The sequence below is a fragment of the Zootoca vivipara genome, chromosome Z1 (genome assembly GCF_965207765.1).
Source record: "Zootoca vivipara chromosome Z1, rZooViv2.hap1.1, whole genome shotgun sequence".
Taxonomy (NCBI): domain Eukaryota; kingdom Metazoa; phylum Chordata; class Lepidosauria; order Squamata; family Lacertidae; genus Zootoca; species Zootoca vivipara.
The window spans coordinates 39797720-39824705 of record NC_142583.1 but is presented as its reverse complement, the minus strand read 5'-3'; the positions used below and the strand labels follow the sequence as shown (position 1 = coordinate 39824705).

Genomic DNA, 26986 nt, shown 5'->3' with positions numbered 1-26986 from the left:
GACACCCGAGGATAAACTGTAGAGAATAATTTTTCAATTAGGGCAACAGAACATCTATGGAAACATGGTTTCAATATTATCCTATCTAATCCTTAAGCCAATTTCCACTGATACCAGTGGGAAATTTTATTTCAAGCGAAGAGGATTTGGGAGAATAACAGCGCAGTATTTGCAACCCAGAATTTGTAATTAGATAAATAATAAATAAACCCACCATTAGGCTTATATTGAGATTCATACACTTATAAATGAATGTAAATAACTTCATATGAATAACATTTAAGCAAAACAACTTCAACATGATTAACAAACCAAGACAGATATTTTTAAATACTTACAATCAGGAGGCATTTTTTCTGTGAACAGCCTGTAATACTCTTTCAGCAGCTCCAGATTTTCCTGGTTAACAGTTTCTTGCAAAGAGGTATCTCCAAACCTAAGCAATCACAGAAGACCAATTGGCATAGAAGCAGAATTTCTGTACAAGTAGACATTTTCCACCCAAAGAAATGGAACAAGAAACAACCACCTCAGCTATGAATGAATATTATTATTTTATCTCATCAATCATTTTGTGAGCACATCATTTAATTACAATTTCCTAATTAGAGAACAAAGTGTGCTCTGTTTCCCTAAAGGCCTTGAAAGGTTCAGAAATGGGAACTAGCTCACATGTCACTCACACTGCAATTCTATGCTCACGTGCCTGTGAGTAAGTTCCACCAAACTCTATGAGACTTACATCTAAGTAGACACAGACTGCATTGTTATTTAGCAGTAGGTTTGAACGTAGGGTTCTAATGTCAAAATCTAGGTGTATGATTCCGGCCCCATTGGACCACAGTACTGAATTTAAACATTATTATATTGTAAAATAAATGTTACAATGTAAAATTAAAGCTGCAGCATATTTAGTGTATTTACTTGGGAGTAAAGTCTGATAAAATCCACAATACTTAATTCTGAGTCAACTATGGTCAAAATGAAATCCACATTCAAAATGAATACTACAGAATTCGCCAAATTTTAAAAAGCCCCAAAGATAAGGAAGTGTAGGATGTGTTATTTTCCTGTACCTATACAAAAGTACCAAAAAGTACAAAAACATTGCATGAGTTTTTAGGAGGCAGAGTGCAGCTTGCCATTCTGTTGAGGCCCTGCTCAAAGGACATTTCTTGTGGAAGTATCAGAGGGTAACTGTATTATTTAGGGAATTTAAATTATTTGTAGCTGTTTTTACATAAAAAAGCAGAATCACCAGGGGAATGTTTTTTGGATTTAAAGCCTTTGTAACAGATGGCATGGGATGGTACACCATCCTAACCACTCATGAGCCTTACAATCAAGTTTTTGTTTTTCCTGTGTCACCTTTGACAGTAGTAGTAGAATTAGCCTGAATTTTGCATGTTAGAAGGGTAGGCACCTGTGGTATTTGTGCTGTGCTACTGAAGACTGTTTATGACTCTCTCTTTTTTACCATGAAACAATGAGAACTTGTCTCCTTTGCATCTCCAGTTAAAGACAGGTCTCACTTTCTGGCACTAAGCAGCCATCCTGCATTGTATGGGCTATGAAGCAAAAAATGCTGTGTTTGGCACCTTGGTACCCTCTATAGTCTGGTCTCCTAGGCAATTATCCTATTACTCCATGGGTGGGCAGCTTTAGAAAGGTTGTGTGGTCTCGTTCAAATTATCCAAGAACTGGAACGTAATCCTGATGACTTACCTCTCCGCGAGTGTTTGCTGTTCGTTGATTCCTATATTAAAGAGAACTGGATATACATGGAGCAGTTTCCCTTCTTTAATCTCTTGTGGAAGCAGCTCAAACATCTTTCCTGGGAGCCTGATTTCTATTACATAATGTCCCCTAGGAAAGGAAAAGAATAAATCTGGTTTGTGCAATGTGTAAGTGAAAAATTCTGGGTGTTGTTGTTGTTGTTGTTGTTGAAATTACATTTGCAGGTTGCCTCATGGGCAACATAAACTTTATGTAAGAGACAGAGGACATATTCTTAAATCATGAAAACTACTGGAGCCTAACCAAATTTAAATAAGGAGAGAGAGAGAGAGAGAGAGAGAGAGAGAGAGAGAGAGAGAGAGAGAGAGAGAGAGAGAGATTTTGGTGCCACTGCCCTAAATCAGAAACATAAATGGAAAGCTGATCCTTTTCAGGTCTCTTGCAGTCCCTGAAGAACCTGAAAAGGTGTTGAAAACTGTCCTGTAGATTATTGGCCACCTGGATGGGATGGCAACCACTGCTGGGTTATGGCTTGATTTAAGGTGGGTCACAACAGCAACACTACCACCATACAAACATCTGATAAAAATGTAATAAATGGGTCCCAAAATGCATGTTGGGGTTAAAGGTGGGACCTTTAAATAAAAACTATTGATGTAGGTCATCCCAACAGAGCTGACACTTTCAGCATTCTGCTTCCAGGCACTCTTCCTGTTCTGACTTCAAAAGTATTGGGTGGGGGACGATGTTCCATCTCTGAACACTAAGCTATAGTACCTCTTCTGGATTACTGGAATTCAACTCCATCTGCCCAGTAGCTTTCATTGCCATTTGTCTCTTGTCGGCCTCTCCTCGCTTATGAATAAAGGAGTATTACTCACAGCTAATAGCTAATAGCTAGGCATTGCTAGCAGCTAAATTGGCCTTCTGCATATGACACAAGACTCTCTCGAAATGAAACTAACTTGGAAAAAGCCAGTACACACTAGCAGCCTGTCTGTATCTTAACACATATTTAGAAAATGTGGATTTAAATTACTAACCTCCCTTGGTTTGAATGGAATACACTAAAGCTAAATCTAGAAATCACATTTCCTTCGTGATTGGCGAAGTTTCTTAACCTCAGAATGTCAAGATATCAAAATTTTCTTTATTTCTTAAAAGCATGCAAATTTATACAACAATCGGATCAGAAATTTAATTATGAACTGTTTCTTTATAATTACTTTTTCACTGAAGTGGGGAAAAAGGATTAATAAGTAAAATTTAAAAAAAATGAGAAAAGGCTTTTAGCCTTCTTACTGCTTGTCTAGCATTAAAATGAGGGCACACAAACTTTTGAAGCACTTTCTACAGAGTTACAAAAACTCTTCCTGCATCCACATACCGTATAATGCCAAACGATGGCGTGGTGCCATGCTAATGACAGAGATATGCCTTAGTCTAATGCACTCCCTTCTCCCTTGCTGGTTTGTAGGAAGGCATGGTTTGATCAAACCACAGTTTGCCACAGTCACATGCAATAGCAAACAAACATTTTCCAAAACACCAGAAATAATAATAAAAAGGGAAAAAGAGCCTCCCACATCAAGCCGATGATGGCCCATCTAGTCCAGCATCCTGTTCTCACAGTGACCAATGAAATGCCAAAGGGAATCTTGCAAGCAGGACATGAATGTAACAATACTCTGCCCACCTGTGATTCCCTGCTGTTGTAGCAGTTTTAATGTTCTGTGCTTGGTATTGTGTGATTTTTAATTGTATTCTTATTGCTTCTTTTATCTTATATGGTTTCTCATATCCTATAATGATAGGAATCAATGTTTTTTTGCACTTGCAGAAGAGTTTCCTAATGTTGTAAAGTGTGAAATTAAAAAGCAACGGCATTTTCATTGTTCTAACAAGTTTCTTCGATCTGTAGGGAATCTGGTGTCAAAGCATAGCTGCCAAGTTATCCCTTTTTTAAAGGGATTTTCCATTATGCTGAATAGGCTTCCTCATGAGAAAAAGGAAAACTTGGCAGCTATGGTGTCAAAGTGAGATACTGCCAGAAGCAGGTGGGACATTTCCAGAGAGGAAAACTGTACAAAGTCAAAATTTGTGAGAGAAATACTAAAGATTGAAGTCTCAACATAAAAATGTCATCCTGCCAGGGAAGATAAACCTATGTTTATCCTATGAACTTAAGTGATGGTATCTGTGTATTTACATACACAGTTCTGGGTGATGTAATGGTTTTGTTTATAAATATATAAATTTTGTTACACATTAATGTTTTTGACTGACATATTTGTTAAGTACTTTTTGCTTAGGTTATTTTATCCCACTTGACAAAAAGTAAGTTCTAAAGGACTTTGTATCACCACAGGTTCCCTGACTCTGGCTAGCATCCACACTGATATTGTTGTTATAAGCATCTCAATCTTTGGTCTCTCTTTTCTCTAGGATAGGCATATTGCTAATACTTATACTGTATAGAACTAATTCTATGCACTGCTGCTAAGAAAACAGACCTAATAATCCCCTTTACCCAGCCTTGCAAACAGGAATGTATAGATGGCGTTGAATGTATTATTATTTCAATGACATTTTAAGATGGTCAAGAGGCTGATTAAAAAAAAAAACCAAGGCAGCTGTTAAGCAGCCAGAATTCTTGGGCTCTCAGTCACTGTTTGTTATCATTCAAGCACAGCCAATTAACTACTAAGAATATTACACAAGGTTTCAATGGGATGGCAAGGCTCCGACGGAAAAAACACCTTCCCTTGCACACAAAAACGAAAGGCTGTTATAGCACTGCTGTTCACAAAGCCACACCATGGTGGCCACACCAACTCCAGCATGACAACAGAGTGGCAGGCAGCACAGACAAGCTGTTTAATGGAGGGGGAGGCATTTCACAAAGCAGTTTGCTAATCTACTCTGTGAAGCACCTGCGCTCGGTTAAACATGGGTGCATGAAGGTTTCATGGAGCGGGGAGGTGCTTCAGGAAATTGCACTGTGAAGCACCTCCCCTATCATTTAAAATGGGTTTGTGTAAGCTATGTGGGGAGGGGAGGGGTGAGCAGGCACATGAGGTGTAAAGGGAGGGATAGTTGGGCAGGTGTAAAGATTGCCCAGGTGTGGGGCAAGGGTGGTTGGCAAAGGAGTTGGCAGGATTAGCTAGTGGTAGCAACCCTGTGTGGGTGGGAGTTTTGACATAAACACTCTCAACTCTCTTGGGAAAGTAACTTTTTAAAAAAAGTTCTCTTCCACTTCTGTGTGAAGGGTGTTTTGTATACATGGGCAAAAAGCTGGTAACAAAATGCTATTATTCAATAAATATGCAAGGATTTCAATACCAGAGGAGAGTGGCAGTGCTTTATACAATTATCTATTTCTCTCACAAATACTGATATATTCCAGAAGACTATTATTTTTACAAGCCTCTTCAGGGCATTTATTCTCCATTCTGTCCATTTGTTACAAATCATAGCAGGGCCGTCTTAAGCATATTGGGCGTCCTGGCGTCGTGGTGCGATGATTGCTCTGGCGCCCCCCCCCCGGCCCTGTTTCTCACTGCGGCAGGCGGGCAGGCGTAGCACTGCGCCACCCGGGCTTACCTTAGAGCCGGCCCTGAATCATAGTTACATGAATACATTTGTGGAGCAGCTAGAAAAAGCATCAGATGAGTTTCCATTTGATTTTTCTGGCACAACATAATGTTATGCCTTTGTTTCAGGAAACAGATAACACTCACCGTCTTCCAGTTATAATAGGCAAGAGGTCATCTGATTTGGCTTCAGTTATTTTAAACATGACTTTTTGTAAATCTGATATTCCCACAGCCATGTCTTCTAGCATTCCAATTTCTTCACCTTCAGAGAATGAAAATTAAATTACCAAATAGAATGAAAAGAAAAATATGACAGACAAGCTCTAACTGGTCTATTTCAATTTAACCAATCTATAAGAAAAGTGTTCCTAAGCTTCAGAGTCTGCACAAATATGCCTGTTCCAATTTTTTAAATTTTGATTAGGACTATGTAAAATCTGCCCTGTACCTTCCATGGATATTTCTGCTTTCCCACAATGCCAGCATCAGGTGTATGAATTGCAGTTCTGAATTACTGATGGATATTTCACATATAGGATTATCCATAAGAAGTTTTCAATCCGGAACAACAGATATAACCACAAGGGTTATGATGCAAAAGCCAGTTACATAGACAATAGATTTAATTATGTAAGAGCTTATGCAGTTATCGACTGCTTTTTTCATAGAGCTGATTATAATATTTCCATTTTGTTTGCCTGTTAAGGATGCTTATTCATAGTAGCAAACACATAGTAAAATCTAACAGTGTCCAGTCCAACCACCAGTGGTCTGGAAAGTTGAGAAGCTCCCTGGAGCAGATTGGGGGAGGGGAGAAGTCTGCTGTCACATTGTTGGATGTCACCTATAGTTTATTCATTGGGGCACTCCTACTTCACTTGTAAAGCAAAAGTGGGGAATTATTAATGCTTTTGAAATAGTAAGCAAGTTTAATTCAATGGATAGTGCGATAGACTCGGGTCTAGCAAACCTAGGCAGTTTGTCATGCAAAATTGGTAGTAGCTCCACTATGCATGTTTATACTGTACAGTTTGCATCTGTAACACTAGTAGCCTAGAGCCCTCCTAACACAGTAATTCTGATCAGCAAGATAAAATGGTAAAGTACTTGGAATAGTAACACTCAGATATTTATATCCCAACACGTAACCTGAAAGTATGGCTTACAAATGGAAAAACAACAACAACATATATAGTGTCTTTTTATACTGGTATCAGTCTATCTATACCAGTTAAAACACACTGGCTGGGGCCAGAGGAGGAAAATTGAGTTTGGTTTCCATAATCCCACTCCCTTGTACTCCCAAGAAAGCTGCTCCTGAGTCAAGGGAGCTCTTTCAAATGGCATGGGATGTGGTGTGAAGCGCCACAGTTGCAGTGGCAAATAGAAGAAAATAATAATCACAGATTCCACTCAGTAAGAAGTTGTTTAGATCCAAGTCATTAGAGAACACAGCACATAAAATATAATGCACGTCAGGTAAAGACAACAAACTGTCTCACCCTTCAATGGTCCTCTGAAATAAAATAATCAATATAGTACTAAATATGTTTATTCAGCCATCCATTCTGCTGCGAGATCTTATATTTCCAAATAAACATAGCTGAGAATATCCACAAAAATATACATAAATGTTCAATAAATGTTAAAAATAAAAGAAATTGGCACACAGCTGTGTATCAGAAATACCAAAATGGCCTGGTCCACGCATCACAGTAAGCCAAACCATGGCTTGGCTTAGCTTGAATATGCGGATTTCTAGAGGGAGAGATAGAGGCTACTTTGCTCCCTTCCACTGTCATTCTGCTGCTATGCTGAGCAACCCTATTGCTTGTTTTAAGAGTGCAATCTGAACCCAGGTTTGTGGTTTAGTTCTCTGTAGACTAGCAATGAGCAATAACATGAGTTAGTCCAATGGTTTATGGCTCTTGGTTTGTCTGGAGATAACGAAACCATAAGCCTGGGTTTGGACATCACCATAAACCAGCGCTTTCCAAACCTTTCATGTTGGTGACACACTTTTTAGGCATGCATTATTTCACGACACAGTAAATAAGTTTTACTAGCAAACTGGAGGTTAAACTTAACCCCTTTCCAGCTCTGGGAGGAGCTTGGGGAGCATTCATGTCGCAACACAGAGTTTGGAAAGCTCTGTCTTAAACAAAGCTATGGTTTAGCTCAGTACAGGAGCAGGACAACTAGGGAGGCACTAAACTGCCAAGATCTCCTCACCAGGAGCTCTTGTCTATTCTTCTTAGCTTTTTTAGAACACTTTAATGTAGCCATCTGAGTATAACACTTACTATATGTACTGAGGAGTCCTTCATACTGAACAATTAGCCCGACTGTATGAAGCTGCTGCAGGAAGCCTTGATCCCGTAAACTGGAGTGCAATTTGATTATAAACCCACAGACCAATCCAGCAAGCTAGAGTAATGACAATAACCAAATAAACAGATACCAATTATATTAGAAAGAAAGAAAGATAACAAGAGTCCTTTACAAAATTCACTCAGCATTAAGAACACAAATTCATCTTGAACTAAGTCCCACTCTTTTGTCTGTGAAGCTGAATGTTGGAAAGATATGTCTAAAGCATTTATTCCCAAATAGTACTACAGAAGAAACATCACAGATTAAAAACACCCTAAAAGCTTTTAGATCAAGCATATATTTTATAGAATAATAAGGCATTGACACAGATCATAGCCATTCCAGAGATCTGAAGGAATCAAACCTAGCTAGTTGTTTTGGTGTGCAGCCTATCCTTACAATATGAATTTAGCCATTGAAAGGAGAAGATGAGCAAACCGTAGGAAAGAGAGTGAATATTTAGATTATTAAAAGCCTCCCACTGAGCAATGGACCATTATCCCGCCACTAGATAAAATTGACCAATGTAACTTTCCTTGATTTCATGTTTTCAAAATCAAATCTCCAGTTTGTACTTTCCCCCCTGTTCCGCACCTTCCACTGAAACCATATTTTCTAAATAGGTGTATAAGTGCAACCGTAGCCCGTAAGACATGATTTTATCTTTCCAAAAGCAGCCGGTGAAACATCTATTTATCTGCTCATATTCCTATGCTCCATCTTAGGAATGAATCGGGTCTGTAGATTCGCCAGGCACATATTCACATTATTGATTAATTATTATGGCATTATATATGTATATTTCACAAAGAACAGGTATGACATTAATGTAAAAACATGGAAACATACAAGTTCTGCACTTAATACCTCATTTTAAAATACCCAAACCATTTGTCTATACGTGAAAAAGGGAAACATATCCATCTTTGCACTGTGTTACTGTTGTCCCAGATCCAAAGTCCTCTGGGCATGAGCAGAAAAGCACATCTGTGCCGTCATGGGAGGCTCCTAATGTCTCATTATATGCTGCTCCATAGGAACACCAACTGCTGCTGGAAGGGGAAGCCAAAAAGCCCCCTTGTGAATGGGCAGAACACAATTCATGGCATTGTGCATGGCACTTTGTGACTGTTCAGATGAAGACCATGTTTCCTTTTTAAAATGTGGAAGTATTATGCTTCCATATTTTTATATTATGTGGAATATCTTACATTAATGACTAAAACAGGAAATTGGATTTTGCATCATTGACAAAACAGTTTGCACATTTTTGTTGTTCCCTGAGGAAGGGCCTGTGGAGCTGAAAATGTGTTCATTGTTAAAGGGTACTCTGAATTAAAATGCATTTTCCAACAGTGTGGGAAGCTTCCGCTTCTGTGGCGTAGAGGTGTTGTCTTTGCTGTTTTCACCTAAGGCATTGCCTACAACAGGCATCCCCAAACTGTGGCCCTCCAGATGTTTTGGCCTACAACTCCCATGATTCCTAGCTAGCAGGACCAGTGGTCAGGGAAGATGGGAATTGTAGTCCAAAACATCTGGAGGGCCGAAGTTTGGGGATGCCTGGCCTACAATGATGATAACAGCAACTGGAGACTGCTTGGGTAGATCTTGTTTAAAACCAGTTGTGTTCTACTGTCAGGACATGGTTGGAGGCACCACCAAACACCTAAGAGGTGGCTTCGGAAGCATTGGCAGAAACAACCAAGACAATCTCCTGTACTTGCAACATGGATTAATAGTGTATTTTCTGTTATATCTAAATGGCCCTTGAGCATCTGAAAACATGCAGTAAAAAGTTCAGGGAGCAGCAGTTTGCCAAACACCTTCCACAAGTAGAAAGAAGGGGACCTGCCCTTTGGTGTCTCAGTGAAGTACTGCAGCATTAAGGCAACACTTGTGGAGACAGAAAAGAACTGATCTACTTTTCCACTTATGCTATAGGCAGAATACCATTCACTGGGATATCCACATGCCTTTATACTCTAGGAGGTGGCTAAGTTGTTTTTCAAAAATAAAATGAAAGCCTGCTTCACGGTTTAAGTTGACAGCTCTGCAACAAAACAAAACAAATAAGTTTATGAAATGGAAGAAGCACCTACTGCTTGACTGAAGACAATATCTCTTCTTAGGGTCAGCATTAAGCATTGTGGCAAGCTACATGCAAGCTCCTGAAGCAGAACAAAAGACATTGATTGCTTTGCCCTAGTCACCACCTCTCCAATACAGTCCTTCAGCGTAACTGTGAGTGGATAAAGTTGTTCATACCAGTCACCTGTAACAAAGGAGGGAGATCAAGAATGGTGATCAAGGTAGAGAAAAATCTCCTTTTCAAAGTAGAAAAATCAGTGGATGTAATCCTTTCTCTTTGTGCACACACACTAAGCTACGCTCAGGTGCCTGCAGCAGTTCCTCTCACACACTGCTGTTTGTAGTGTATGAGATTATTAGCGCAGCTCATCCCTGCATTCTCAATACAACACCACACCCACAAAAATCAACTTCTTGTCCATAGCCTAGTTGATGCAATTAAATGAACTTCCCAAAGTAACAGCAGCCTGAGAGGAAATCAAAGCTGGAAAACAAAATAAATGAAATGCTTGGTCAACTGAGCAAAATATTTATGATACTCTGTTCTTCTAGTCAAGCTAAGGAAGTGTAACATATTGATTTCTTTATCGAGTGATTGCATGTAGTAAAAAACAAACAAACCAACAACCCATGGATGTACACTAGAGAACAAAAAACCTACTGGCTTTGAGAGGAAACAGTTAATCAGCGGCTTGACATAAGACAAATTCACTTTCTGACATTCATGGTGGCGGGGGGGGGGGCTGCCAATTTATTCTTATTTGTGAACAATTTTACAAGGGGTTACAACAACTGTACAATGCCAACACAGCTTAAAAGCAATTCAGTCCATTTACATCCTCCACCACCACCCACAACATGTCTGTGAGGCCTTTCAGCCATCCTACATACTGCAGTAATCTAACCTAGAGGTTGCCATAGCATAGATGGCCCCCTCCATCCAGGGGCACAGCTGGGCCACCTGAGCCTCAAGCAACAGCCATGGATCCAGAAACACCCCCAAGCTACATACCTGCTCCTTCAGAGGGAGTATAACTCCATCAAGAGCGGGCAACCTACCACCCATCTGGTCTAGGGAACCGCCCACTACCAGTGCCCCAGTCTTATCTGGTTTGAGCTTCAGTTTGTTGGCTCTCATCCAGCCCATTACCAATACAAGACAACGGTCCGGCACATCCACTGCCTCACCTGCAGATGTAAAGGAGAGATAGAGTTCTGTCTCATCAGCATATTGCCGGCAACACTCCAAAACTCTGGATAACCCCACTCAGTGGTTTCATGTAGTCATTAAATAGTATAGGAGATAAAATCTAACCCACACTGAAAGCTCCACGGGGCCAAAAAACACTCCCCAAACATCACCCTCTGGAAACATCAATTCAAGTAGAAATTGAACCAGTGCAAAGCGGTGCCACCCACTTCTAACTTGGACAGCTGCTCCAGAAGGATACCATGGTTGATGGTATCAAATCTTTCCCATGACTACATTAATTTCTATAATCTATCCGTAGAGTGCTTACATATTTTCCCCCAACTTAATTTCTACTCCTTTAATCACTATAGATAACACTATTTTTTCATCTGTTCCCAATTTGAATTCATTTTTAATTCAGAGTTTGAATTAACAGGTGTGATGAAAAGTGGAAATAAAAACCCAGGTGTAACCTCATTTTTGCCTTTGAACAAAGAAACAAGATTGTTCCCTACTAGAAACATTTCCCCTAATGAAAACATTGCCTTTCTTTTTTTCTTATTTATGTAAGCCATCCAATCGCTCTGCATGGCAATTTTGATTAGTTTTGCCACTGTTATGTTTTATTTCCAGTAGGTGGAGCCACTTAATAAGCCTGAAACACCAACATATAACCAGTTATTATTCAATTAAACTGGTATCCTAGGCTATGCACACATAACCAGCTCCAAACGTTTTCCCCCACTGCATTTCAAGTTGCATTTACATGTTGCTGTACGCACCAGAGAGAGGCCAGAGATGTCTTCACCTAATGCAAATTACCTGTTAGGTTCTACTGCACCTGTAATGTCTGCCCCCCCAACTCTTAGTCATGAAGCTGCTATCAGTGCATGAACAGCTGTGTCAAATGTACACACCTCGGCTTAACTACGAAGTGAATGTGGCTTAAATTTTCAAAGTTGGAAGTTGGTTTTAAGGAAAACACATCAAGCAACAGTATTCCTCAAGAAGCTAAAGGAAATATGTGGATTGTTGCTAGCATCCTGTGTACATGGTTTCAAACAACGGCAGTCGGACTGTACTGGAGCTACAGTACATGGTAATGTGTACACCATTTTAGAGCCCCCCGGTGGGCTCAGTCCAGATTACATTAGTTAAACTTAGGTCCCATTGAACAAAGTTGTGGCTAACTTGCCTCACTGATTTCAATGACGTCTAACTTAGCCTGGATCCAGCCTATTTAATTCAATGATTCTGGGGTTTCCAACATTCTGAAGGGATGTTTAGGCATCAAATGCACTACCGCCCCTTCACAAGAAGGGATCTGCACAATTCCTTTTCTGATATTATACTGGATGAAAAGAAACACACAAGAAATTGACCTGTGCCATTTCCTTGTAGCATCTGAAGATGGAGCTTCGAGGCAATGCTCACAGGTGTACTTAAGAGCCCAATGGCACAACAGCCAAGCATCGCCTCCCACCTTTGACAGCAACCTATATCCAAGCCTCAGTGTGCCACAAGCAGAGGGCAGGATCATGACCTGAAAAGCAAACAACTCCAGATTGTTCAAGTAGAATAGCCTATGCTGTACAATATAATCTGCAGTTCTCTGAAGCAGCAGAGGAACCTTGCCTCTCAGCTCTGCAACTGCATACTGAAAATTACATGCATGCAATTGCAAAATACAATAACAACTCTCTTTTTTTGCATATTTGCAAGGTATACAAGTTGAGCTTTACCTCTCTGCTTTGCTGGGGGAAGGGAATACAAAGACTCCGTACTTTCTCTTCAGTAAGATTTGCAGCAAAGGTGCAAACAGCAGCCCTCGAAATTTCAAGCAACTGGAGTATTTTTCACTTACTGCAACAGATCTTTCTGAAGAGGAAAGAGTTGCAATTGCAGACCTTGAAGAACAGGCTGTTCTGTTGCAATGGTATTTAAGGCTCTACTTTCTTTCCTTCCTTCCTTTTCTCTCTGCTCAGCTGCTGACCCAGAGGACCCAGAGGGCCTCATAAGTTACCATGGGGTAGTCTGTCCTTTATAACAATATGTAAACATATGAACAATTACCTACCTGATATCTAGTACACCTGCATAACTTGGATTTAAAGGAATGTGCAGACATTCTTATGTTGCATTCACAAATAATTTCTTTTATATGAGAGATGCCTCACAATATCACCACTTTTTACAGAAATAATGGTATATAACCAACGTCAAAACAGAAAATAACCACCTTTCTTTAGTAACAGGGATCAGAAAAAAGGTAGCATAAACCAGTGGAATATGCTTAATTTCATCCCATCTTTGTAACAATCTTTTGTTCACTTCACTGTGAATACTGCCAACATGCTAGCCACCAGCTGAGGAATTAAATAGGTCAAATATATGGAAAAGATGCTGCTTCTTGATTAATGCCACATTTAAGCAAGTGAGGCAAACCTTGGAGTTCTAAGAAGCTTGAATAAAATTCAATACAGTATAATTATACATTATATACTAAACCAAAAGGTTTTATTTATAAAAGCCTCATAGCTCAGGATTATTCATACAATACAGAGTCAATTAACCATTTGCTTCATGAATGTAATTCTAGTTAAGGACCCATTACCTAAGCTCTTTGGAATGGATTAATGCCTTCTCCAATATTTGGACTGTACTTCGTACATTCAAGGACTAAGTTCTGCATAGCACTGTAGTTTATTATTTTTACTAGCTGATTTTCTGTGGGGTGAAATAACATTAATTGTCATTATATTTGCTATTGTAGAACTTCAAGGAGGAATTCAACTGGGAGAGCAGCTTTGAGGCATTATCCTGAAACTTTACAGCATTTGGGGGCCCTGTGAATTAGGAATGTGAATAACATCTTACTCATGTCCATGGAGTTTTCCACTATCCATTTTATCATGTTGGCTCTCAATGGATCTCCATCTGTACAGGCATCCATTCCATCCTGCTCTATCCCTTCTCCACATTCCGACTTGCTCATGAAACAGGTGCACATTCAGCTGTTAGTCACCACGCAAGTTCAGCTCAGGCTAATTGAACAACATCTACAGCCCCCATGCAAAGGCTGCAAAGATCAGTTAGCTGTCAAACTTTCTTTCACTTCCACAGTGGATCTGGGGGGGGGGAATCCCTTCACTGTGAGTTTTGGTGCTGCTCTTTGCAGCCTTTGCATAACATAAAACATCTTGCTTCATCAAGGAGACATATGGAAAAAAGCTGCAATGAGCCGCGATAAGTGTCAAGTAGTCATAGGGAACCTTTTCACCGTAGAGGTGAAACTGACAAGAGGTCTGAAGTTCCTTGTCAATTTCATATCTAGAGTAAAAGTGTTTCTACGGACTGATGGCTCAGTGAGATGAAAGGTTCTCAGTTTCACTACAGTTCTTTTCAGCCTCTCTATACAGTTCTCCAAGATTCTACAAAGTGATTTACATACCATCACATCTAGTTTTTCTTTCTGAGTAGCATGTCAAGATATTACACATCCAGCCACCAAGAATTCTTCTACCAGCAGAAAACAAACTGAGTATGATTTAGTATAGAGTGGGTTTTTAAAATTATTATTATTTTAAAATACTGTACTTGTACAGCCCAGTGGAATTGCAATTCCTGGATCATAATTTGAACCTTATGGATTATTGTACTATCCATGCTTTGGGTGAAAGAGTCAGATAAAAATGAAGTGAAACAATGGAAGATTTGTCTGCGTAAGCATTATGGCACTGTCAGGATAGTCTAAATGCTGCGTTTCTGGAACCCTCATCTGGATGTTATGGGTATGAGGCACAGTTGGAAGCACAACATGTCTAACATATTAGCTAGATATTATTCATGGTTGCCACCATTCTCCTCCTCCTGCATATCCTCTGGCTGACATAGATGGCATGGAAAAGAGGCCAGCATGGAGAATGGAAGAAACAGCAGGAATATCTCCTGGTACTTAAAAGTTAGAAAGGGACTATTCCAACTAGCTCCTCAATGTAGGCTCTACAATGCAGCATGCAAGTGCAGCATTTCACACAGGTGACAGTGTCCAACCTTAGCTTATATGAGGTAAAGGAGAATCTATCACCTTCCCAAGACATGTTTATTCCACTGTCAAACCACTCATACTGCTATGAAATCTCTATGAAATCTCTTCCAATGTTGAGCCAAGATCTGTTTGCCTTCAGATCTTCCACCCACTTGTTCTAGTCCTGCCCCCCGAAAGAAAACAACTCTGCTCCACCTTTTGCATGACATCCCTTCAGATATTTGAAGACCATGCTTGAATCTCCCCTTAAGCTTAACTTCTCTTGGCTAAACAGGCCCACCTCTTTCAACTACTTCTCACAGGACTTGGTTTCCATCCCCATCTACATTCTGATCACCATCCTCTGGACATGTTCCTGCTGGTCAGCATCTGTTCTCAGATGTGGCATTCAGAACTGGATACAAGATTCCAGATGGGGCGTGAACAGCAGAATAGAGTGTAAGCCTTAATTCTCATGATCTGGATACCATGCTTCTGTTAATGCAGCCTAAAATTGCATGTGCCCTATTAGCAGCCATGTCACAGCGCACAATCCAATCCAGTCAAGCACCTAGAGTCTGAAATTTTTGGGAATATATATTCATGTATAGTTTGTCACTTTTACAATTTTACTGTTTCTAATGCCATCAATTATGACCTACATGAATAAGAGTAGGATAGATATTTGGAAAAGTTGTTCTGTGAGGTTGTCAAAAGGCGGGGGGGGGGGAGTTCCAGTTGGCTGATGGCTCTCTCTGGCAAATAGGGCTTTTATTTTAGGAAACAATATTTCTTGGGAAGATAAATGTCACATTACAGGACAGTTGTGCCCATTTGCCTAGAGACACCCTGATAAGGTCAGAGATGACGACCTTTCATCATGCAGCCAGAAATGGGGTATGTAATCCTAAAGGTCTACAATCAATATGTCAGTCTACTTGTCACACAATAAGAGACTGAGCAGAGAGTATAGGAAGCCGAGAAACAGAGCCATTTGGGGGCAAAACCCTCTGCAGCACCTTAAGGAGCACTGTGAAGCGTCCATCGTCACCTCATTTTATCCTTCCTCTGTGCTAGTAACTAGCCATCTAGTTACACAGAGCAACTGTCTTTGATGACTATATCCCTGCAGATCACACGTGAATGTGTTGAATGACTGTGAGCTCTTGAACAGATGAAATCAATAAATCGTTTTTGAAAACTAGTGGTCTCTGTGCTTTCCTCCTCCAATATTCCAAGTCATGGGGGAAAGTGCAGATTTTAAACAATGTCAGGGGTTTGACTATAGCAAGCAGGGGGTGACATGGGGGGTAGTGGCATTTTAAAACAAGGTTTGAGTACAGCAAGACGGGTACAGAGTTGGGTAATGCACTGTTGTGCTAGGCTTTTAGTGTTGGCTTCTGTGTTGTAGCCATCTACCCATCTCTGCTACTGCTTCTTTTTCAAATTGGTGTGTGTGTGTGTTTAAAAAACCCACAATGGCTCAGAGTCTCTCCATCTTTGCTTTACTCAAATCTCTGCCATTGTTTGAGTACAGCAAGAAGGAAGAAACACTGAAAGGGGAAAGATGCTGTTTTATACTTCTCCCTCTTTCACTCCTCAGCTGCTTCATGTGAGAGAGATAAAGGATGCAGAGCCCTCAAACATTCCATAGTACCTTCCCACGGTGTTATTTCACTCCTCCATCAAGACATTCCAGATACAATGTAGTAATTTAGAAGAGATGTTTTATTAACATGTGAACACCATATATGTACATCCGTCAACTGAACTTAGCCTTCTGTAACTGAACAACCTTAATGAAAGGGATTGCATTTAAGGTTTTATTCATCTTAAATATACAGTAACACCTATCAACACGGGTATGTGCACAAAGTGGACTACAAAGTAAAAGAGAAGCAGCAGCACAGAAAAGGGGTGGTGGTCTTGTGAAAGGGAGAGTTGGAAAAAAGGAGGAAGGAGGAGGTGGTGGTAGGGAAAAGGGGGTGGGGGTGATAATGTTGTGCAGAGGAGGCTGCATAATAGGAAAGAGGATAAGGCATAGATATGGGGCTGATCTATGTGCAAGGGAGAATTGAAAAAAGTGAGGAGGAAGGTAGAAAGAAAAGGGGAGTGGAGGTGAAAAGAGGGGGTACAAAGGGTATCACAAAAAGGAGGGGAAAGAGACCAGGGGAATGGGCTTGAAGACAGAAGCAGTGGCATGAAATGGTTCGAAAAAAGAGGGCCCTCATAACTGGGTGAAAGGTGAAAAGGGTAATTCATAGTTGCAATGTGTGGGAGGAGGAAGATTCTGGTGGTTTACATGTGGGTGGTTTGTGGGGGAGGAGAGAGGTCCACAAAAGAAGGGGGGGAGGCATGCACCTGGAGTGAAGGTGAAAACAGGTGCAAATTGGGTAGGGTTGCCAGACTCAATAGAGGGTCTGCTGGTTTCTCTTTAAGATTTCCAGACTCAAAAGAGAGCAGGGCAATTAAAGGCACAGAAGTCCTGTCCTCTATTGAGTCTGGCAACCCTAAAAGTGGGGCTGCAGAACAGAAGAGAGAAAAGTGAGCTTAGTAGTTGCCTGGGCTGGGAAAGGGAAGTTATAGTGGGTTAATGGGGGGGGATGACAGTGGGGTTGGCGAACAGAGTGATCAGAAATACAGCCCTTAATAAATAGAATCTCTCTGTATAGCAAGTATGATAATCCACAAAATGTTGGGACTTCATTTTGAAAAAGGGAAATCTACAGCCTGAATTCTATGGAAAGAGACATAGAAAATATTAACTTTAATTTTCTTCTGCAAACACAGAGACCGTACAGTGCTTTACAACAATCCTCTACCTTAAAAAATGAATGCTTTCTACTTGCTTTATTATCCTGCAGTGAAATCATAATACTGTGCTGATGACACCATAGATAGTTACCATGGAAACTGATCTCTCAAATTCAGCCTTAAGAAAGTACTCAAACATTGGTCTTCAAGAAGGATCAGAGATAATATATTCCTAATTTAAAACTAGCTATCTCAGAAATAAATCGAGGGATAGGCAGATTTTAACATAAAATACCACAAGCATGTAAAACAACAGCAAACCACACCACAGAAGTGTTGCATCAAAATAACGGTACAAAACAACAACAACATTTAAACAATTAAGTGTTACTGCTTTGTGGTCTTTATTCTATTCTATAGGGTGCCACAATGCACACAGACTTGTAGGAAATTCTATTTTGATTCCACAGCATCCAAACAACAATTTTCCTTAAAATAATATCTTCCACAAGCAACTATCTTCCACAATCTACTACAAGCAACTTACTATTCAGCCTCCCTGCTGGGTGGACGGACAGGCGGACACACACACACACACACACACACACACACACACACACACATACACACACACTATAGCCACAAATATATAATGTTATAGCAAATTGGGGTGGCAAGTACATGCACAGTAAATCATGCATATGTTAGCTTTGCCTCCTACAGTAAAGACATTACTGTAGAAATTGCAACTGAAAATCCCAAGGTGAAAGCTGTGCCACACAGTTTAAAAGCACCAGTGTTTTAATGGTCAGTGGCACTGTGGTCTAAACCACTGAGCCTAGGGCTTGCCAATCAGAAGGTCGGCAGTTCAAATCCCTGTGATAGGGTGAGCTCCTGTTGCTCGATCCCAGCTCCTGCCCACCTAGCAGTTAGAGCATGTCAAAGTGCAAGTAGATAAATAGGTACTGCTCCGGTGGGAAGGTAAACAGCGTTTCCATGCGCTGCTCTGGTTCACCAGAAGTGGCCTAGTCATGCTGGCCACATGACCCAGAAGCTGTCTGTGGACAAACACCAGCTCCTCGGCCTATAGAGCGAGATGAGCGCCGCAACGCCAGAGTCGTCCACGACTGGACCTAATGGTCAGGGGTACCTTTACCTTTACCTAGCTATAGGGACAGTGTTCTTGAAGCTACCAACATGAGTTTGACCAAACTGCAGGAGGCAGTGGAAGCCAGGAGTGCCTGGCATGCTCTAGTCCATGGGGTCATGAAGAGTTGGACACAACTAAACAACTAAACAACAACAACAAAAGCTGTGGGGAATTTTAGAAATGTTAAAGCCACAGAGAACATTCTCCACAGCAATTCATAATATTAGTTATCTATTACTGTATGCCTAAGTTTGGGCACTCAGTACTGTACTTGCATTCCCAGAAATGTTACAAATTGACAGCATCACAAGATCTTGTGTGAGTAGCAGTCCTGTTTATTTAGATCACAAAGTCAAGATGCACAGATGAAAAGAACTTGATGGGTCACCTATTCTAAGCAAACCACACAGATGCTTTATATGGAAACATTTCTGACATATATTTATCCTGCTCTTTCATTCCAAATTCATTGCCATCCTTTTGCTATGTGAATATTCTCCAGCAACTTTCATTCTCACTCACAAACTTTGAAAATTGAGAAAATGCATGGCTGGCCTAAAGCCTTTTCTTACCACTTGAGGTGAAATGGTTAAAAACTAGCTTGCATGTTATATTCACCAGGAGAATTGACATCTCCATGAAGAAGTCCTGCACACCTGACAGTTTTGATTATTCCAGCTTATGTCACAGGAGAAATACTAGGGTTTTTTTTCTGGAATATTTGAGTGTTCTAAATAATTGCACACAATGACAGCTGCATATTCCTGCATTGTAGGGAGTTGGAGTAGATGAGCCTAAGGGTCCCTTCCAACTATCGATTCAATGATGATAGTAATAATGTTATTATTTGTACCCCATCCATCTGACTGGATAGCCCCAGCCACTCTGGACGGCTTCCAGCAGGCTAAACACAAACTGTAGAAAACACTACAGAACCTGTTCTTTAACAAGTAAGATACAGTGCATATGTGTGGGTTGTCAAGCACAGGATCATAGTGGTAATTAGTCACTCATGCATTTTCAAGAGTAAACAAAACCCAAGATCTTATTAGTACTGTCATAAAACATACCTCGTTGCTAATGGTGGTGCTTTGACCCTCTGACTTTTATCTTTACACCCTACCCATATTGCCTTAGCCATATACTTCACAAACTACTTGTTCTTTTACTTCTGGTTTTTTCTGTTTGTCAAAATGCTTCTAGAGCTGCTCCTTTGGTCTCATGATTCCCCCAATGCTCCCTTCACTAATTAGCCTAGAGTTGTGACTCTGATCATCCCTGTTGCTTTCTGAAAAAAACCTCACTCTCCCACTCATTGCATTGAAAAGCTGCCCACCTATTTGCTCCTTGTCATCTGGTTCTCGCTCTCAGCTCACTACCTATAAGTCATTTGTTGTTAATTCTCTTCATTCTGCTTTCCCACTCTCACCTTTGCGCCACCTACCACGCTTTTCCTTATGCTTAGAAGAACAGGCCCTTCTATTTCCATTATCAAAAATTCATTTTATTTTATTTTTTTTGTTAAAAGAGAGTCCGGATTCATCTTTCACTTGTTACTGTAGCGCCACCGGCACATATTTAGTGCAAAGTAAACATTAAGACTGCAATATTATGCATGCTAGTAAGTCCCATTGAACTCCCATTGAACACACATACAGAGGATTCCACTGCAAGTAGCAACTGTGACCGACAACAGGACAAACCTCCCATAGTCACCAGTTGTGACTGTGACCCCACTATTCAGATAGTTTGCACAAACCACAATGATATATTTATTTTGAAAACAGCATATAAATTTACACCAAAGAGGCACCTGTCAACTGCCTTTCCCTCTATTTCCTACCGAGCCTGGTAAGGGTTAAGTGTGTGCACACTTGACTCTTCTTCTGAATACTATTTCCAAGGAGAGCCTAAAGCAGATTAAAATATGTCAGAAACTTCAAAGCAGAACACTGTTCTTTCAAAGAGGTTTCCTTGTAGCACACACACAAAATGAAGCACTGCAAGCAATTCTTGACTCCACTATGGAGATGCAATTTGATAAATAATCTCCCAACATTCAAGGCCAGAATCATGCAAAACTACACCACCAGCACTTTCATCTACCAACTCGCCTCCTCTCTCTTTCCTGTGGACTTTTCATTTTATTTAGCTCTTCAATGATAATAAAAATGTGCTTCCTACCACTTAGATGAGATGCCACATGCTCTGCTGGTAGAGGGTCATTTCCATTTTCCGTAGTGATGCTGGGCATGTTGTCTTTTTCAAGCAGTCTATCCACCATTGCAATAATGCAGTTTAAACTCTTCCCCACATTGGCCCACACCCTGTCCTGAAAAAAGTATCAGTATCACCACTCAATATTTAAAAATGCATTTAAAGACACAGCAGTAGATTTATTAGTTTCCTTACTATAGTGAATAATAACAAAACAATATATTCCAGTCTTGGATCTACTTCAGCAGAAGATCTTTGCCACTTACTTCAAAGGTACAATTGCAGAATAAATTATTCTAGGATTGTCGCTGCATTTAGAATTGCCACAGACTATTCAAGAGGAGCATCCATGTTAGTATATTGCAGCAAAGAGAAAGACACATGTAATAATAATACCCCAAAGACTGATAAATATGATGTCACATATACAGTTGTGGACCACAGCTCCCACTTTCTCAAATTTATTTTGGCAAACTATGTAATTTATTCTTGTGCATCTGAAACTGTTTGGGCTGATGCATATTCTAAGGCAGTGTTTCTCAACCAGTGTGCCTCCAGATGTTTTGGGACTACAACTCCCATCATTCCTGACCACTGGTCTTGCTAGCTAGGGATGATGGGAATTGTAGTCCCAAAACATCTGGAGGCACACTGGTTGAGAAACACTGTTCTAAGGGAAGAGTATAGTTATTTTCTTCAAGATGAAATACAGTGGTACCTCTGGTTAAGAACTTAATTCGTTCCAGAGGTCCGTTCTTGACCTGAAACTGTTCTTAACCTGAGGTACCACTTTAGCTAATGAGGCCTCCCACTGCTGCCGTGCCACGATTTCTGTTCTCATCCTGAAGCAAAGTTCTTAACCTGAGGTACTATTTCTGGATTAGTGGAGTCTGTAACCTGAAGCGTCTGTAACCTGAAGCTTCTGTGACCCGAGGTACCATTGTACACTAGCACATGTTTACATAACTGGCGAGAAGGCCCAGTCCCTGAAGATACTCAATACCTCCAAGTGGGAAGTGGCATTTTAAGTCATATAAAATTTAATTCATATCCCACCCTTCCTGTGAAAGGAGCACAGGGCAACAAGCATCACATGATAAAGCAACAAAACATCCTAAAAACAATTCCAGTACAGATACAGACTGGGAAATATCTCAACTTAAAAGGCTTCTTGGAAGAGGAAGGCCTTTAGTAGGTGCCCAAAGAACGCCATTTTCTAATATTCAATGAAGGAAGGAAGGAATTCCAAAGGGGAGGTGCAACAACACAAAATGCCTCATTTCTACATTATGCAGAATGGACCCCCTGATAACATATCTGCAAGAGGCCCTTAAAGGCAGAGTGCAGCGATTGATAGGGTATACAAGTGAGGCCATCTTTCAGGTATCCTGGTCCCAAGCTACATAGGGCTTTGCACATCAAACTAGCACCTTTAACTTAGCTGGTAGCTAACTGACAGCCGGTGCAATTCTTTCAACAGTGGGGTAATATGTTGACTATATCATGTCCCAGTGAGGACTCAAACTGCCCACATTTTGCACTAATTACAACTTCTGGACAAATCTCAAGTGCAGCATTGCAGTAATACAGCCTGTGATTACCAGCTCACAGATGCCACTGGTCAGGTTACACTGATCCAGAAACAGCCATAGCTGGTAAAAGGCACTCCTAGCTACTGAGGTCACCAAGGCCTCTAGCAAAACAGAACCAGGAGCACCTCCATACTACAAACCCACTCTTTCAAGGACAGTATGACCCCACCCAAAGCAGGCAATTGACCAATTATCTGGACTTGGGAACCATTCACCTACAGCACCTCATTTTTGCCACAGTTCAGAATCTGCCACTGAGTCCAGGGACCAGTTCAGGGCTTCCACAGCCTCTCTTCATTTGGGTGATACTGAGAAATACAGTATAGGTGGGCATCATCAGCATGCTGATGAGGCCTTGGCCCAAATCTCTGAGTGACTACTCAAAATGACTGCTTCATATGGATGTTAAACAGCATTGGGGACATCCCACAGCACATCTGCCAGGGGGCCAAAAGACAACCACTCATTATTGTTCTTGGAAAGCAACCCATAGGATTGGAACCACTGTAAAACAGTGCCTCTATACCCATCCCACCAAGTTGGCTGAGAAGGAGACCATGGTCAATAGCACTGAAAGCCACTGAGAGATCAAGAAAGAATAACTGCATTGTGCTCAACATCTTTAAATTCAGCTCCATAATTTTAATCTAACTTTACCATGTGATTGAAGATCCAACAGTTGAGTTTACAAGTAACTGACATGCTGAACAGTTGTGTAATGCTGGTTGAACCTGATATATCACTGCTTAAGGCATGTGATTCTCTCCCCATAAAACTTGTTTCCTAACTTCCATGGCCTATTAAAACCTGCTGTTAATGAACAGTCAAGTAAGCACAATTGTCTGAAGTCACAGCTTTAATCCACCACAGTTCCTTTTTCATTCTCAGAATGTGTTCTCTGCCACTGACCCACTGCAAACATAAACCACAACACCACAGGCATCCATGCTATGTGTTGCATACTTGCAAACACAATGAAATGTTTACTAGCCCTCAAAAACTATTGGATCTTCAATCACATGGTAAAGCTAGATTAAAATATCTGCACAGCTTCAGATTTCTGATTAGCTGTTGCAATAAGGTAAAAGCACATGGGTTAATTATCAACAAGATGGTCAGCAGCTATTGCTATCCACCCATGAAATAAAAGGAACAGTATAACAATAATTTAAAAACAGGTAAAAGTGGAATATTTCTAAAGAGATATGTGAAAGTGCAGGATAGAATTCCAAGTAGGAGAACATTGTAACATGATGATAATGTTGTAGAAGAATTCAAAAGCTTATACAAGCTCAGTCTGCAGCATGAGCACATTTTTAAAAAGTGCAATATTGTGCCAGCAAATATTGACATGTATATGCCCTATCTGCCATAACCAATCACTTTGCACCTGCATCTTTATATAAAAGGTTTGTAGGGTTTCCCCCCCCCTCAAACACCAGTCCTTTATAAATAACTCTGGTTTGTGTTTACTTTTTAGATTTCTGGGTACTGCTTTTAATCACTGACAAATCCCCTACTTACCAGATTATTTCTAAAGAACTACCTCACTAATGGATTATAGAATGAACAAATGATCTAATCACCTGTGGACTCAAGAGAGGAATTATGAAGGAATGTGATTTTAGCTTAAATGTTTTTATTTCATAGGAAATAATTTATTTCCCTTGGGTGTTTACTCAGAAAACCTATCTCCCTCTCTGGTTTAAAAATCTATATACCCGAACCTATTTTCCCCCATCTCTGACAAACCCTGAAATCAAACCTGACTCATTCCTGTTTTTTTAAAAACACACACCCTGCTTAGCAATAAGTTATTCATGTCCTTGTTCTGTAAGTGCACACATGTTTATCTGAACTAAAACTTCACCCCTGTGGGAGTTATCACAGTGGTAAAATTAAACTCATGAGTTTGTCTCGATCCCAGAGTTGATTTGCCCTTATTTGATCTTTTTATTTCTGAAAGACAACTAAAATAAGCCTTTGGTAAAAAATCAATGCTAAATTTCTATTTCATTTCGAGCATAACAACATGGAGTTTAAAGACTTTGAGCTGTATTGTACTGAAATAAGTATGCAACCTTCCAACTTTTGCAAATAATAATAATACGCCCCCCCATGACAAAAATGCTTCTAACAGTACAATCTTCCATATGTTTACTCATTAGCAAGAAACACTGTTCAATGAGATTTTGCTCACAGCTTAGTGTGCATAAGACAGCAATCTACAATAGTGAAATACAGTAGTAAATAACTGGCATGTTTATTAACTAAGGGCCAAACTAGACATGCCATTAAGGGTTTATTTGCAGTGTGTGTGTGTGTGTGTGTGTGTGTGTGTGTGTGTGTGTGTGTGAAATGTACATAGAAACCACAAGGCAATGGGCTTGATACCTGTCCCCATCAAGCAGAGTAACCCTTTCCTCCCCCGCTGCAGCCCTGAAGAAACTATGACTTTCCTCCCCATGCAAGTAGCAGTTTCAAAGGAGCTATTTTTGTGAAGGCCACAGCAGTGGACAAAAGGGTTAACCCCTCCCCCTCCCTGCCTGATGAGATCCTGGTAATGATCACCCTCCCATGGTGCCTATTTATATTATTGTTAGAGTACGGTAGCTGTTTGTGACTAAGTACCCCCTCCTTCCCTTTCCTCATCCTTCCACAATCCAGCCCACCCCGCTGTCTCCAGATATTGCAGCATGGTATTCAGTGTTTCAACTCAGCGCAAATGTTTGTTTACAATTCAGTTTTGACACAAAGGGGGAAAGATAAAAATGGGAAAGAGAGAGAAAGGTAATGTAGACAAGAAAACGCAAACACATAACCATACAACAATATCATTAAAGAGAAACAGTTTCTGAATCTGAATCAGAGGCTGAAATTGGCCCAATTCAGGCCAATTTGGATTTTACCCAAAGCCACAGGAACTTATACAATGGCAGCTGAAGCCTTTTGGTAAGTCTAGTATTAGGAGGACTGGTTCTTCCCACATTTTCATTTATGTTAGGCAATTAACTTCACTGGAAGTATTCCCAGTTTACACTGATAGCTACTGAGATATGCTGGGACATGGGCCAAACTTCACTGTCACATTTTATGCAAGTCATTGAGGTTCAGAATAGCAACTATTAGCTTTATCTTCCCCTCCCTCTGCCTTCTGGTTCACAAGTGGGGGCAGAATCTTATTTTCCCTTTCAACCATTATAGTACATGTGCATGTATATAAAGCTTAAAATAGAATCACTGTAAGACATGTCCAAAAGGCACATTTTTCTTCCCCAAAGAAAAGTAAAACATCTTCGGAGGAGGAGGGCGAGCAAACATTTAAAATCTGAATTGAAGCGGGGCTAAACTCTGGCAAATATTCTTGCTGCTCAAAACTATCCTCACTTGCTAAGGCAAGGTAGTCCTTTCTTCCCTCTGTACTATTTTTTATATTTCTCACCCATAACCCTTCATGCTTCTGTGCTGCAACTGAACCTGGATGTTTATGTCTCCTAAAGTGTGGCTGAAATGTGCTTCCAATTTTCTCCTGTGGGTCAACAGTGGGGTGGTGATTGTTGGGGGACATGCATTACATCATCATGTGCAGTCTCTCTGCTGTGTTTTGTTTCTTTTTCTCCCCAGGTGCGTCCTTGGGCATACCCCTTTGATGGCCTCTGCACCAGCGCACCAGTACACATCTGGCTGAATCTGTGGGTGGATGAGCCATTGACACTGCGCTGGTGAGGACTGTTTGCTGTTTTTGCTGACCACAGACTGTGATTGCTGGGGGGTTTGTTCCTTGGATTCACCTTTGGTCTGTGAGCACCAGGACGTGTGCTTAGGACTAAGACTTTGACTTAGAATAGACATTGTACCAACAGGATCCCTACGTTTGCTCTACGCAGAAGGGGAAGCTTGAGGATTCTTTGATCGTAATCTCCAAATCTAAAAGACTCCCTTATTTTTAGCACCCTCATCCAAATAGGGCAATGGCAATTCTATACATTTTTGGATGTTAGTAGGCGGATTGGCACTGGTCTTATTGGCTAAAAGGAATGACGCCAACCCAGTACCAAATTTTGATGACTATCTGTATTTAAATCCTTCCCAACATAGTCCAAAAACATGGCCCGAAAGCAGTTACTTTTGCAATACCACCAATTGCCAAAAGCAGGGGGGTCTAACTGAGTTACCTGAGGGTCAAGCTGAATGAGTTACATAAGTGTCAAGCTGATCAGTGCGAGTTAAAAGGGATACAGAGCCACGTTATTGGGAGAA

At 40.6% G+C, this 26986-nt stretch overlaps 1 protein-coding gene across 15 annotated transcripts in view; it reads right to left on the bottom strand.

Moving 5' to 3' along the window:
* INPP4B (inositol polyphosphate-4-phosphatase type II B) overlaps positions 1 to 26986 on the bottom strand; it is a 267679-nt gene that overhangs the window by 30963 nt on the left and 209730 nt on the right. For all 15 annotated transcript variants that reach the window (XR_015947735.1, XM_088660294.1, XM_088660300.1 and 12 more), the window contains 6 exons: positions 21102 to 21249; positions 9806 to 9978; positions 7637 to 7760; positions 5478 to 5595; positions 1726 to 1866; positions 339 to 436 (listed from right to left, as the gene is read on the bottom strand). Coding sequence is in view for 14 of the 15 variants with exons in the window: in XM_088660294.1 (XP_088516420.1) it covers positions 339 to 436; positions 1726 to 1866; positions 5478 to 5595; positions 7637 to 7760; positions 9806 to 9978; positions 21102 to 21249 (802 nt within the window). In the remaining variant the exon portion in view is untranslated. The remainder of the gene's footprint in view (positions 1 to 338; positions 437 to 1725; positions 1867 to 5477; positions 5596 to 7636; positions 7761 to 9805; positions 9979 to 21101; positions 21250 to 26986) is intronic.